At 41.4% G+C, this 15,079-nt stretch overlaps 1 protein-coding gene across 3 annotated transcripts in view; it reads right to left on the bottom strand.

Moving 5' to 3' along the window:
* Nucleotides 1-307: 307 nt before the first annotated feature.
* The window catches only part of PXYLP1 (2-phosphoxylose phosphatase 1), a 52,068-nt gene continuing 37,296 nt past the window's right edge, over nucleotides 308-15,079 (bottom strand). For 2 of the 3 annotated variants that reach the window (XM_032119726.1, XM_032119725.1), the window contains 3 exons: nucleotides 14,934-15,060; nucleotides 6,907-7,046; nucleotides 308-2,646 (listed from right to left, as the gene is read on the bottom strand). In XM_032119726.1, the coding sequence (XP_031975617.1) occupies nucleotides 1,715-2,646; nucleotides 6,907-7,046; nucleotides 14,934-15,060 (1,199 nt within the window). In that variant the 3' untranslated portion in view covers nucleotides 308-1,714. Of the gene's footprint in view, nucleotides 2,647-6,906; nucleotides 7,047-8,396; nucleotides 9,788-14,933; nucleotides 15,061-15,079 lie in introns of those variants that run through there. The other variant, XM_032119727.1, reaches the window with a different exon arrangement.

Below are 15,079 nucleotides of genomic sequence, written 5' to 3'. Positions count from 1 at the left end.
TGATTTCCACAGTGAGCTCGCCTTTCAGATTCTCTCCCCCTTCTCCCACCAGCACACAAACAGGGATGACGACAAGCAGATCCAGTCTCTTGGGTAGAAAGGTTATCACTCCAATGTGGTACAAAAGCCCCAAATACTCCATCAGGATTTCTAGTTTAGCATTCATGAAATGTTTAGCTGCTCCTGCCCAGACTGGGGCCCAGGACAGATGCAGTGCAGAAGTTACAAATGCAACAAGCAGCTTAACAACACCCACCTTGTTCCTGCAAACAGCTGAGGAAGTCACAACGCACGTAACACACAAATATACAAAGAGACCCCAGAATTTTATTAAAAGAAACGTGTTCAAATGCAGCATTGAAAACAGAGAGAGCGGAATGCCAACAGTCAGAGAACTTATGCCGAGTTATGTTTTCTTTGACAAACTAGCACCATTGAATCACAAGTCACAGACTAATTTATTTCTAGAGGTTAAAAAACCTCCACCATTATAAAATTTCTATGAATTCTATTAAAAATTGGTTCTCAATTTACTACTCCTACAGAGATGAAAGCAGTCTGAAGTACAAGTTTTCATATCTACTCCTTGTTCAAATTACCCATAAAAGACAGTTTATTCTTAAGTCTAAACATCCTGATCAAGGGAAAAAAAAGTCTAAAAAGTGACCTCCACAAGTCTTTACAAACTAAACAAGTAAGAAAGACCTACTGTGTTATAAATATACACAGTACAATATGTACAAGTCTGGTCTTACAAAAGAAGAGCTCCCTAGTCCATAAAAATACTAACTCAACTATAAAATTTTCTCAGTATTTAGTCAAGCTGTCTCAAGCAGTCACCATAGCAAATTCCTAAAACACTTATTTGTTCCACAGCACAACAGCTTGAACGTGTTCACAATGAGAAAGAGCCCAACACTTCACCATAAAACTGATTTCTAACCCTAATTTCCCACTCAGGTTTAGTGGTGCTGTTAGTGTTATATATTTTAATGCCACAAGACCTTTACATGTTTCTAGACTGTGTTTCAACTATTCAAAGTGCTGAAAGTGCGATCAAAGAGTAGAGTTTTGTATCCCTTTTCCAGTACACCCTTCTCTGGCACTGGCAACAATAGCCAAGGGTTTCTAGGTCTGTGAGGGCCAAAAGGCACACACTCATTTGTACATGCTCGGGCAAGTATTCACACACAAATACACGCACTTTGCTTTACGGACCTGCCCCACAACATCAGAAGGCTTCCTCCAAGTAAGGAAATTCAAAATTTCCTTAAAAATGCATTAATGTAGACACCTAGAATTCATGACCCTGACATGAACTGCTTAAAATGGCAGTGAGATGGTGGTGAAAAAAAAAAAAAGTACTTTTGGCTTTAAACTTATGCTGTCCAAGTATTGTTCTGGAACAGAGAAACACAAAGTCTATGCTCTCTCACTCTATCAAGCAAGCGGCAGGTTACATTCACCCACGTGATTTATCACAACAGTTAACAGCATTTTTGAGCATACACATACACATAACCCTTGGCATTTGTTCTTCTACTTAAGGCCATCTGCAGCCTGAATGAAAATAAAACTATTTGAAGAATGCTTCAACCATTACCCTTCTGTACTTACACATACAAGTACAAGAAGTAACAAAACTGAGTTGTGCCTCCACCAGAAAACAGATCACTGACACAAGTTAACACTGCCTCCTTTCCTCCTCCCTTCTCTACAGTGCTCTCCTACGACATGCATCATAGTAGCTAGTACTGTTAAAAATCAAGAACATATCCCTCTTGACAAAGTTGACAAATTTTTCTAGTGGGCACATTGGCTTGCTGGACCGTTTATAATGATCCTTGCAAAATGAGGTCTGGAATGTGACATCAGCACCGTTGTACAGGATGCGGATAAAGTGTTCTTTGGGCCTCTTCCCATCCTGCCACAGCTCAAAAACTAATCTGGCAGCAAATCTGGGAAATCTGGCCTCTGTAATGCCCAAGGCACTGAGAACAGGGGACAAGGTGACATCATGCGCAGAGTAGAGAACAAACACTTCTTCCTTCTTGCCTTCTGCAATACGCTGCAGTCGATTGACAGTCTGGTTGAGGAGAGGATGAGTAGCCAATAGTGCATACAAGAAGTAAAGTTTCTTTTCCTGTCTTTCTCTCTCATCCTCCAGCTGATGTCTCTTGATTACTTTGAAGTGCTCCATACCAATGCAGCCAGTTTTGGTACATGGAAATGAGACATTATGACAAAAATAGCACAAGAGAGAATCTATTGGGTTAGAAGCTCTCAGCTGCCTGGTGGGAATGCCCACAATCTTTGCCATATCCACATATATTTTCTCCAAATCGTTGTTTTTCACCCGTAAGCTGTACTGCCTGCGCTGCTCCTCTTCTAGGTAGTGGTTTCTCATGGGACAGTCGCAGCTTCCCGAGCAGAAAATGGTGCTCCACTGGTGCCTCATGTTGATTTTCTTCCAGTCAAAATCTGGCAAAAAGGTGTAGAGCAGCGCCAAAGCACTCTGCAGGGTTCGGCTTTTCCCTGTGGTCTCCAAGTAGAGCTGCTTGGCTGTCCAGTCACCAGGGAGCAGTTTGTGTTTGTTGATATAAATTTCTCGGAGCAGTTGTCCATTTCGCAAATGTTGTACAACCCCTGAATTTAGAAACAAATTCACATGATTAGAATCTTTGCAGTTTTGAGAAAAAGAATTACAGCTAGAAGCCTTACTGATAAATGAACAGTAAGTTAAAAGGTTATAAACTTACAAAACTGAACTTCACTTGTGACTGACTATTAGGAAAACTGTCTGAAACATGAGAAACCTGCTATTCTTCAGTATCTCTCAGATTCTAGGAACTAACCTGAAATATAGAAAAGAAGTTGGTTCTATCAGATTTGTTTAAAACCTTAAGTGGTTTAATATTTATTCCTTGGACAGACTGATTGTGTCTAACATGACTATAAAAGTAAGGTGTTTTTGAAGACTGCACCTGAGTCAGGTTTTCAGGCAGGCAGAGAATGCTGTGTCCCTGAAAATTTATGGCAGCCAATAAAACCACCAGCAGTCAGGAAACAAATACACAGAATGTAAACTAGTGTGTAAACTCAAAGAACAGTGGTGAGGTGCAGTAATTGCATCGAACTTCCTTCTCCATCTTCCTTTGGGGAGTATTTAAACTGCTTGGTAATTTATGCTAAGCTCTGCCTTTATCCAGTTGGAAAGGGAGAGTGTATCCTTCTCATGTACCAAAAACCTCTACTCCAGTATTCGCATTTCTTGCACTAACCTCTCACAGCAGCAAAGCAATGGGCATGAACCCTTTATGCACTAGAACACCTTTACATAACTTGCTACAGGCCACAGGAGTCTCTAGATGCCAGCTCAGTTACACAATCCATGTACTGCGTGCAATTTCACACACAACATTATATTGTTAGGAAGCGTTCTGTGATGTCCTGCCTTGCTTTCTCCTCCTGGTATCACTTTGCAAGACTTGACAGTGACCAAGGATATCTCCCAAAGGGATCCCAGAACACACAAGGATCTGACAAGGGAAGAGATGTATAAAGCATTTCCACAGACCAAGCATCAGGTTTGTCTGCTACATCAGCATCTCTTGTAGGGGACAGAGGGTCCCTCTGAATCACAACCCTGTCAGTAACAGAGCACCAGATCTTCCTCAGGAGGGAGTGAACACTGCTGTTTGTCACAAGGGTAACAGTGCAACTGTGTGGTGTGTAGTAACCTGAAGGAAAGGTGCTCTGCCTTGCTACAAAGAAAGTTAAAAGAGATGCCAAGATTGACCAGTGTGTAACAGAGTTGTCAAGCTACAGGACAAAGCATGGTTTCTTGTGTTGGGTTGACCCTGAGTTGATGGACAGTCTTTAAGACCAATTACGCTTCTCACAATTTACATATTTAAACCGCACAGAAAGGCGGGACTTCCCCTTTTGGTCGGAGCTCGCCTGCTGGAAGGTGGGGGGGCTCCGAGCCTCCCGGCCCCGCTGGGCCGGGCCGGGGCCACTGCCCCTTTCCCCCTTTCTCAGCACCACGGCACGGACCCTGGGTCGCTGGGGGGGACTGTCCCAGAGCCGCAGGCAGCTAAAACCAGCCATGGACTGCTCACAGCTAAACCCATCCAGCGCAGCTTCTGGGGACAGGCGGGTCCCTCTCCTCTCCATGCGGAGCCGGCGGAGCCAGCGGGAGCCGGCGGAGCCTCCTGTCTGCAGCCAGCACACTTCGTGCTGAACTGAAGAGGACACCGTGCAGCCAGCAGCACAGAGGGAGCGAGGCTTTCCCCACCGTCAAGCCCGAACAAGAACACCCTTCAACATGGCGGTTTCAGAGTCAGAGAGAAAGAGAAGTGAGTCACGTGGGACGGAGCTGGAAATGGCGACAGGAGAGAAGAGGGCGGTGCCGCGATTCTGGCGCGCAGCTTAAAAGAAACCTTCTTGCATGCCGTGGTAAGAAACCGTAATACCACAAACTGTTTGTCTCTTTAATCCATTTGAAGAACATGGGGGGATGGAGTATCCTCGTGTGCCTATGAAGTTTGTGAAGAGTGCCTATGCCAGGCTATATAGAAGTAGTGAGAGGCTGTTAGAGACTTGTGGCGAAGAAAAGCCTCTGTGTGCAGGCCAAAATAACTTATCCTTAAAAAGATGAATAACCCCATGTGATGGCCCATGTTTTGTAGTATGAAAGAACTGTGAAATTCTTCATGGGAGAGATGTTCTACACACAGCAGACTGTTTGTTTCCGGGCGGGTGTGCTGTTGGTGGCAGTTTGGGAACCACGTGCAACTGAAGGAAAACCTTTTCTTCCTTAAGCATAAGAGAAAGACTTTTCAAGAACTGCAACACTGACTAACATCCCATGTTCTGTTATCCCTTGTGTGAGCTGGATAAAAGGAGAGAAGTGCTGGAAAGGGGGGGGGGGGGGAATTTACTTTAATTTTGTTTTGTTGTTTTCTCTTTACTATTAATTCTGTTAGTAATAAAGCTCTTTCATTGTACTGCAACTGTTTAAGGTTTGTGCCTGCTTTGCTTTTTCTCCTAATTCTTATCTCACAGAAGAAAAATAAGTAAATAATGGATATTTTGAATCAAAACCACTACATTTAATTGGTGTTTCCGCCCGGTTTCGAACTCAACCCGCTACATCAATGGTGGAGAATGCGGGCAATTAATGAGCGCTGTGAGATGAAGATTAATTAGGAGAAAATAATAAGCAGAGCAAGTAGAAAGTTATAACATTAAGTAGAATAATAGAAGAAATTTGCTTTGTAATAGTGGTAAAAATTCTAGGGGTGGAGGTTTATGGAATTTGTTTTCTTTTAGCTCTGGTTTTGCTATTTTAAGTAACTTTTGGATATGTAAATTTTAAGAAGCGAGGGGTGGAATGTGTTGGGTTGACCCTGAGTTGATGGACAGTCTTTAAGACCAATTACGCTTCTCACAATTTACATATTTAAACCGCACAGAAAGGCGGGACTTCCCCTTTTGGTCGGAGCTCGCCTGCTGGAAGGTGGGGGGGCTCCGAGCCTCCCGGCCCCGCTGGGCCGGGCCGGGGCCACTGCCCCTTTCCCCCTTTCTCAGCACCACGGCACGGACCCTGGGTCGCTGGGGGGGACTGTCCCAGAGCCGCAGGCAGCTAAAACCAGCCATGGACTGCTCACAGCTAAACCCATCCAGCGCAGCTTCTGGGGACAGGCGGGTCCCTCTCCTCTCCATGCGGAGCCGGCGGAGCCAGCGGGAGCCGGCGGAGCCTCCTGTCTGCAGCCAGCACACTTCGTGCTGAACTGAAGAGGACACCGTGCAGCCAGCAGCACAGAGGGAGCGAGGCTTTCCCCACCGTCAAGCCCGAACAAGAACACCCTTCAACATGGCGGTTTCAGAGTCAGAGAGAAAGAGAAGTGAGTCACGTGGGACGGAGCTGGAAATGGCGACAGGAGAGAAGAGGGCGGTGCCGCGATTCTGGCGCGCAGCTTAAAAGAAACCTTCTTGCATGCCGTGGTAAGAAACCGTAATACCACAAACTGTTTGTCTCTTTAATCCATTTGAAGAACATGGGGGGATGGAGTATCCTCGTGTGCCTATGAAGTTTGTGAAGAGTGCCTATGCCAGGCTATATAGAAGTAGTGAGAGGCTGTTAGAGACTTGTGGCGAAGAAAAGCCTCTGTGTGCAGGCCAAAATAACTTATCCTTAAAAAGATGAATAACCCCATGTGATGGCCCATGTTTTGTAGTATGAAAGAACTGTGAAATTCTTCATGGGAGAGATGTTCTACACACAGCAGACTGTTTGTTTCCGGGCGGGTGTGCTGTTGGTGGCAGTTTGGGAACCACGTGCAACTGAAGGAAAACCTTTTCTTCCTTAAGCATAAGAGAAAGACTTTTCAAGAACTGCAACACTGACTAACATCCCATGTTCTGTTATCCCTTGTGTGAGCTGGATAAAAGGAGAGAAGTGCTGGAAAGGGGGGGGGGGGGGGAATTTACTTTAATTTTGTTTTGTTGTTTTCTCTTTACTATTAATTCTGTTAGTAATAAAGCTCTTTCATTGTACTGCAACTGTTTAAGGTTTGTGCCTGCTTTGCTTTTTCTCCTAATTCTTATCTCACAGAAGAAAAATAAGTAAATAATGGATATTTTGAATCAAAACCACTACATTTAATTGGTGTTTCCGCCCGGTTTCGAACTCAACCCGCTACATTTCTACAACTGCTGCCACTTTTACAGTAGAGAGTCTAATACTTTATCCATATCCCAGCATAGCATAGGATAGGACCAACATGATAAGTTTACATAAACAAGCATTTATTTCAATATAAAGAGAATCAGAAGATCCCTCTTCAAGCAGACTGTGTTTTACAGAGCAGAGGATGAGACAGAGCTGCTATGGGAACTCACCTATCTGCGTAAGCTCTCCCATTTCACATAGAGAATGACTGGGGAAGCGAGGCAGGCTGCTCAGGGAACCATCCATTTGGGCTGCAGACCCTTTGGACATATGCTTAATGAAGGCTTCAAGCTGAGGATGAGAAGGTTTCCTAGAGAGGTAAAAAACCAAAATGTGAAAACTTCCAAAAGTGTATGGGAAAGCAACTCGAGAGAGTCAAGTATTCCAAATATGTCAGCTCAGAAATTTCATGGTGTGAGGTTATTTCCCACTGAGACAACATCTGCTCTTAGTCAGGACTTTTCCAAGTATGGAAAAGAAATCTAACCACTTACTACCAACCAAAGAACTATAGGAAAACAGATGTCATGTTAAAATTATGATACCTTTCAGTAAGCAATTTAGAACAATATCTGGGGGTTGCTTTGAATTCAGTCACTAATACTGTTATGAATTAAAATGAAGAAGAAAAGGGATTTAAAATTCCTTTAAAAACCCTGCAAACCTCTCTCCAGTTTCTGAAGTACCAACGCTCTTTAACAGTGCAGCCAAAGGCAGTAACATTCTAAAGGGGTTCAAATAACCAGTATTTTAAATAGATGATCTTGACGGAATTCTCAGATTTTGTAATGTACAAAGCTGATTACAATCTCAGCTTTTATTTCTACTTCCTTCAGCCTCAAATCAATTAGAATGTGTAGTCTCAATTACATGGGACAGGAAAGTACCATTAAAACTGGAATAATTGGGGTACTGCACTTTTATCCAGGAAGAAAGAGGCCAACACTGCTGGACACTTACACAGGTAAGATACCCCCACCATGCAAGTGATGAATGCAGCTGGAAAAGAGATATTCACAAAAATGTCTGAGTTAACTCACTGAAACAGAGTTCAAGTCAGTGAAAGAATGCTTAGATCTCCCAAACTGTGCTGAAAATTTCAAATACACTACAGACTCAGCTCACTGTGGTACTGCTGTGCAGAAAGCTACAGATACAAAAAAAAGCCCACAATGTAACCCAAAGGTAATCTGAACCTTTAAAAAATAAACCTGTGATCATGTTCCTACAGCAGAAATGCATTACATGAGTGGGGTCTTCTTTGTAAAATGTCAACAGTTACCAAAGGTCACACAGTCACCTCTCTAATTTTGTGCAAAACTAAATCAGAAACTGTTTGGCAACCCAACTCTGCCCTAGACGGTTCTTGTCTTAATAGGATGTTCAGCTTGAATACAGTTAATATATATTCATGGTGCTTAAAAAAATAAAATATATATAGAAAATAAATTTTGTCAGGGATCTTTTACGGAAGTCTGGGACTTGTGTTTACTGTTCATATTTACATTTTTTAGAATGATAAACTACTTTTGATATAAAAACCTCAGGTCTTAAAAAGAAACCCAAGTTGCAGGACCCACCAGAGGGAGCAGTAACACCACTAAAGCAAGACTGAGTGTGTGGAATCAAAGTTTACTGAGACAAAGACATGCGTGCTTACTTAGAAGAGCCAGCTGAGAAACTATCATACATGAGAGGACCTCTTGCAGAGCTATGCTCACAGCCTGCATAGACATGAGGGCTCGTAAGAATCTGTCTGTCAACAGAAAGGTAGCTCATATCATCTTATAAAATTGGAATTTTCCAGTATTTTATTTACATTCAGGAAAAAAACCATCCTGGCAGGAAAATGCTACAATTATGCCACAACTGCCAGTAAGAAAAAGAAAGGAAATGAGACAAAAAGCATAATGAGATTAAAAATCAGACTAATTTTTTCATTTTTACTTCAAATTAAAGGAAAACCAGCCAATTTATGATATTCTAAATCCACAGCTTCTTCTGTACATTGTAATTTTAGCAGGGCAAATAAAGATTAGTATTTGCAAAGCAGAAAAAGGAACGAAGCCTGGTTTACGTTTCTCAAGCAGCAGAGGCTTCCTGTTGTACAATCGTACATCAGAAGCTCACTCCAGCTCCAGAAGAAAATTTCCAAGAGAACATTTTGTACATCGCACTATTTTCACAGCCCAGCAGTGAAATCTAAAAATGGAAGAATTAAGTTGAGAAAATTAAATTACACCCATTAGCAAATGGCCTTTTAAGCTTATTACAGAGGTAGCAGGCTGAACCACCAATTTTCTAAATCTTCAACTTCACAAAACTCTACACATGAATAAACTGACAATCAAAATTTTCCTTAAATGCTGTTCACTTAATTAACAAGTTCTGCAAATACATATGATAGAAAACTAGAACAACTGCATTATCCATTCTGCTTCTTTTTCTGCTTTGCTCACAAAAGCCTGAAAGAATTCTAACAGAATCCAACCTGTGCTGATAAAACTGCCAGCAATCACTTGTGGGAAGAAAGAAAGGAAAGAAGAAAGCAAAGTATTTATCTGTACTTTGCAAAAGGCATTTTCTGAAAAAATAGCACGCAAAATAAATTAACTTTCAAGACAAAATTTAAAAAGGGATGATAATTGACAAATTTATATTCCAGTGTATTAATACAGCGTATTAATAATATTAGATATGGAGATTCAAGTTACTTAACTTTGGATTACACTGTATTTAAAGTGAGCACAAAATAAGCACATGCCTGCAGAAGTGCATTGTGAAATATGACTGTTGGACATCTTTCTGAATAGAAATTCAAAGCTTACTTCTTGTTCAGTACATATCCCTGTACAACTGGGCAAACAAACACCCATTTTTCTCAGCAGCAGGATTTGCAGCAGCACTCAGGCTCCCAGCTGACAAAGCAATCCCCCTCCCACACCACGACTTGGCTTTTATTTAGAATATGAATCCTCCTGTTGAATTGGCCAATTTACAGATGCTGCAGGAGATGGAGTATCCAAGGCAACACGGCTGAGGCTGCTGGGGCTGTTGGAGCAGGAAGCAAAGGAAATTGCTCAGTTGTACAGTTGAAAAGACTGAATTACCCTTAAAATTTTATTTCCACTAAAATAATCACAAAATAAAAACGGGCTAAAGAGATATCCTTCTGTAATTTTCCTGGCATTACAATGGCAAGCTACCACATTTACAAAAGGTATTAGTATAAAAAAAAATTCATATTTTGTCAGAAAATGGAACAGCTTTTCACTTAAACCCACTAACAATAGCCACACTTCCCAATTTTAACATTTGGTTCCTTTATTTAAAATCTGTTAATATGCCTTTTAATGATTTTATTTATGTACAATAGAATAAATTTTATCTGTAACAAAACTGAGGATGCTTCTTTTCCCTCAAATAATTAATTCAGGCGACCTTTTTGTTATTTACGAACTAAACACTGGGATAATAGATCCCAGATTTAATACTCTGTAATGCACTAGCATTAAGATGGACCAACATTTAAATCCTTAATCAACATTTAAATATCTTATTTGCAAAGGTCTTAAAATGCTTTAATACTGAAATATCACCTCTTTATTGCTACAGTGTACATGGAAAGAAATATTGCACAACTATTTGAACTATATTATGTATTTCTGCCAGGAACAGAGCTGGCATCCTTCAATAAAATTTCCTTTTTCCTTAAGGAGTTGAGATGCATGGCAAAAGCTGAAAGGACCAGGCTTCTCACAAGGAGTTGCAGAGCCCTCAGTGCATCACTCAGTGAGTAAATGTGACCACACCAGGCTTCAGACACACAAACATGACCTTTCTGTGATTGTACAACGCAAGATTCTCCCTGCAAACTGTACCAAAAGCAAGTCCCTTTCTCTTTACTTAAAATGCAAAAAATCATTTTAGAACTTCAAGCAAAAATAACATGTGTTTTCTGTGAAGTTCAAGTAGGCAAAAAGAAAAAAAAAGTGTGAGATCAAAGGACTACACAGTTTCCTTTTTAGAAGGAAAATGAATGGAAAGAGTCACTAAACCCAACAATAGATCACTGTAGTCTACAAGAGAGATCCTAAGGCAGCAGTAGTACTGTTGGGGATTATTTATTCACAAAGGTCTCGCAGTTTTTACATTTTTATAACAAACTCCAGAGTGCTCCCCTGGCAGGGGCTTGGAATGAGAGGATCTGTGAGGTCCCTTCCAGCCCAAATTATTCCATGGCTCTGTAATTCCATCTACTTCACTGCTCTGAGTCTTCAAAGTCAGCAGAGGCCTCAGGAGACCTTTCTTCAGCTGATGCTGGTCTGGATCCTACTTTGACCTCACCCCAAGTCAAACCCACAGCCCCTTTAGCTCACAGTATGATGGTTGTCTCATCTCCCACCTCCCAGCTCATTTTTGTGGCAGTTTCAAAACATGTGCATACTGAACCTAAAATTTCAGTATTTGTTACTAAGCTTCTTATGATTAACATCAACACCTCTCAAAATGCCTTCAAGTATATGCTAATTAACACAGCTTACTATCAAATTATAGCAGTCTTCTGAAATCATTTCAGCATCTTCCAAAAAGCATTTCTTCTCTCTCATATACAAACTCAGTGAAGAAACTGTATATTTTTTTACATTTGACACTATAAATGTGAGCTACATAAGGAAAAAAAACGTGTGGGATTAATTTATTTCCCCCATAAGCGAACACTATAATGAAAGGATTTTCATAACATCATTCAAGTCATTTTCTTGAGGAAAAAGTATGTGTTATTTGGTTCCCTCTGGAAATTTGCATCCAGAACAATAAAAATGATAATAATAATATTAATTGAAGTTTTAGATGGAAGAATCTCCAAAGCATTTAATCCATTTGCTTATATTCATTCCACATTTGTATGTCACAATCCATAATTCACAAAACCCAAGCGTGACCTCAAGGCTATTTTGCATATCCATTAGAAGTCCATGGGGCTGTGGCATAATCTGCTTAATTAATGAATTCCATCAGCCGAATGCCAAGTCAAATAAAGAGCAGCCTGCATATGAGCAGCTTGCTTATCTGATGTTGTGAGTCCAGAAAGCTTAAACAAGCCAGACTTTCCATCAGGCATCTCAACTCAACTGCACAGCAGCAAGAAACCCTCAGTTCAAAGGCAGCGATTACAGACCCTGCCACACTCCCCATATAAATACACTGACAATCGAGCACCCAATTTACATCACAAAGGAATATAAGCCTGACAGCCAAACACAGCAAATAGCTTCCTGATGCTGAAGTAATAAATGTTCCATTCAAAACAATGGCTGAATTCTAGATTTATTCAGTAAGGTCAGCTTTAACACATCTGGACAGAATGGTGCAGAGCCAACTCTTTTAATCTTTCTGATACCTTAAATTAGGAGAGGAGATGCTATTTTACATACATTCTGTTCTTGAGGAGACAAGGTCGTTCAGGGGCTGTGAGTGGTAAGGGCTGTGTCATCTACACACTGATGCTCTAATGCTTCATAAATCAGTGAGAGCCACAGGCATTCCCCCTCTGGCCTCCTCAGAGCCTGGCTGTGCCCTCTTAACTGCTCCATTTGGTCATTCTGTGTCAAAGCCACACTACTCCCTTGCCTTTTATGGATAGTTTTTCTGACTCCAGGGCCTTCATGTTGTAGTCCTTGCCTGAAACTGAAGTGGAAACAGCTATAAAAGCTTCTCTGACAAATACAAAACTGAGGTCTCCTGTGGCACACTGAGAAACACAGCTACTCATCCAACACTGTCACTTGCAGTTAACATCTTTTCAATAAAGCTCTCTCACATACATTCTAACATGACAGATATAAAGAAAGATCAGACGATCAGAGCCTTTAGGAACTCCAATAGAAATCTGGATCATATTTCTCTACTTAGTATTTCATGCTGGAAATAATCTCACCCTTTACAGGCAGGTCATTAAAAATGTTATCACAGCTATTAGCACACGATTCATTTTCCATCTTGTTAGAAAAATTAATTTCCCACTCCACTCTATGGCTGGACTCCAGATAACTGGAGTTTGGTCTCCTCTCTGCAATCTCAGGAATGCACATCTCATTTCAGGAAGCCACTCAGTTTGCAGCAGACACAGAGTGCTTCTGGGTTTAGGTACCGCTCAAGGAAATCCAACTTCTCTTGGAGGATGTTGGATCAGACCACTGAATAACACCTCTTGACAGAACAGGCACTTTGGTGGAAGCTGAAGTGTGAACACAGAAAAGCAGCAGCCAATGTCTGGCCTCCTGGGCTGCCAGTGCACACATGTTCAGTTTTTCATCCACCAGAATGCCCAAGTCTTCTGCAAGTCTGTTCTCAGTGATTTCTCCCAGTCTGTCCCCATGTCTGGGATTGCCCTGACCCAGGGGAACTCCTTGACCCTCTGGAGTTTCTCATGGACCCATTTCTCAAGCTGGACACAAATTTCTTGTCACTGCAAAGTTACCAAGGATGCACTTGCTTCCACTGTCCGTGTTAGTAATGAAGGTATCGAAGAGCACCAGTCCCAGAGCCCTGAGGGACACCACTCGTCACTGGCCTCCACCTGAACATAGAGCTACTGATCACCTCTGCATCCATTCAGTCAATTCCTCACCCACTGAACAGTCCACCCTTCCAATCCACATCTCTCCAATTTGGAGTTAAGGATGCCATGTGGGACCACACTGAAAGCCTTACAGAACTCCAGGTAGATGACACTGGTCAGTCTTCCCTTGACCACTGTCTCAGTCACCCCATCATAGAAGGCCACCAGACTGGTCAGGCATATGTGCCTTGAGTAAAGCTGTGCTGGCTGCCTTGGATCATCTCCTTGTCTTGCACATGCCTAAAAACTCCTTCCATGAAGATCTGCTCCATGATCCTCCCAGGCACTGAGGTGAAATGCACTTTCAGTGTGGCATTAACACCTCCAGCACAAGAGTAAAGCCATTTGTGAATAAAGAAATAATGTTCTTGCTTTTCTGGTGTGGAATTAAAGACAGAGGAGACTTCATGCCATTCTGGAAAAAGGTAGTTATGGTCCATCTACACTGCTTTGTGTACCTCCTGTGCCTCTTTTCCTGAGCGATGTAGGCAGGAACACAACACACAGCCCTCAGCCACTGAAATCTCCACACCTGACACTGCTGAGGAGACAGCAGCATGAAGGGGTAGATTTGTCCAGAGGTTTTGCTAACATATCTTGGTTATTTTTCTTTTAAGTATTCAGTAGGTTCACTTGCAAGTCCTCTGTTGGAAAAGTCATCATCATCATCATCCTACTTAAAAGTACTTACATGTAATCAAAGAAGCCATGTTGGGAAATTACATCATCACTGGTTTTTTCTATTGCTGTACACTATAATTTATCTGTATCAGTGAATAAAATCTAAACAAAAAGGAAGATTCTGCCACAAAGAAGCAGTTCAGATCATATCTGCACTCAGAGTGATTCAGGTGTGATAAGAGTTTTCAGCAACCTACAAAGACATGATGTTAGACAGAAGCACTATACTGAAACAGAAAGGAAAATGATGTTTTAGTGGCAGTTAGACACAACTTACATGTGACAGTTCTAAACAGTGAGAGGTAACTACAGGAAAGGGGTAGTTTTCAAGTAACAAACAGTAGCACTTTCTGTTAATTTTTATTTTAATAGTTAAATGTACAACTCCCATTTTTTCCCGAATTTTGACCCAAGTCATTAAGGGAAAACTCTGATAGCCTAGATTTCTGAAGAGTAAAAGAAAAAATAATATAAAATACAAATATAAATTTTCTTATGGTAGTGCTGAACTGCCTGAGAGCTTTTCGTATTCAGATGAAGGGAAGCATGCTGGGCTGAAATGGAAGAGACCACCTCAAACAACGCACTTACATTTTCAAAACGTAGAAACTTTTCTAAGAGGAATGGCAACCTAAATATCCAACTAAATAGCTTTTGCTTTTTAAAAAAACATGAAGAACTTACTCTGGTCTGAACTGGTAACATGTAATAGTTGTTTCACAGAAAATACTGTGCACCACTGATACAGGGGTTGTTTTTTTAAACCACGGTAATACACAATGGTCAGAAGTCACAATGTGCTTCAGGCTGCACAACTTGTTTCCTGAAGAGGAAAAAAATTATTCTCAAGCAAAAAAAGAGCTTAGTAAAGACAAACTCCAAGAATTTTACCTGCTGGGCACCAACATACAGTCGATGTCAGGTCTCTTTGTCTTGGGAATGGCATATAGAGGATACCTATCACCATGTCGAATCAGCACGTGAACTGACACCAGCTTAAAATAATGAGGGGCATGACCTAAAGTGAAGAAAGGGAG

This window comes from Corvus moneduloides, chromosome 10, assembly GCF_009650955.1.
Source record: "Corvus moneduloides isolate bCorMon1 chromosome 10, bCorMon1.pri, whole genome shotgun sequence".
NCBI lineage: Eukaryota > Metazoa > Chordata > Aves > Passeriformes > Corvidae > Corvus > Corvus moneduloides.
The sequence above is the reverse complement of the archived record's forward strand: the minus strand, read 5'-3'. Positions and strand labels throughout refer to the sequence as shown.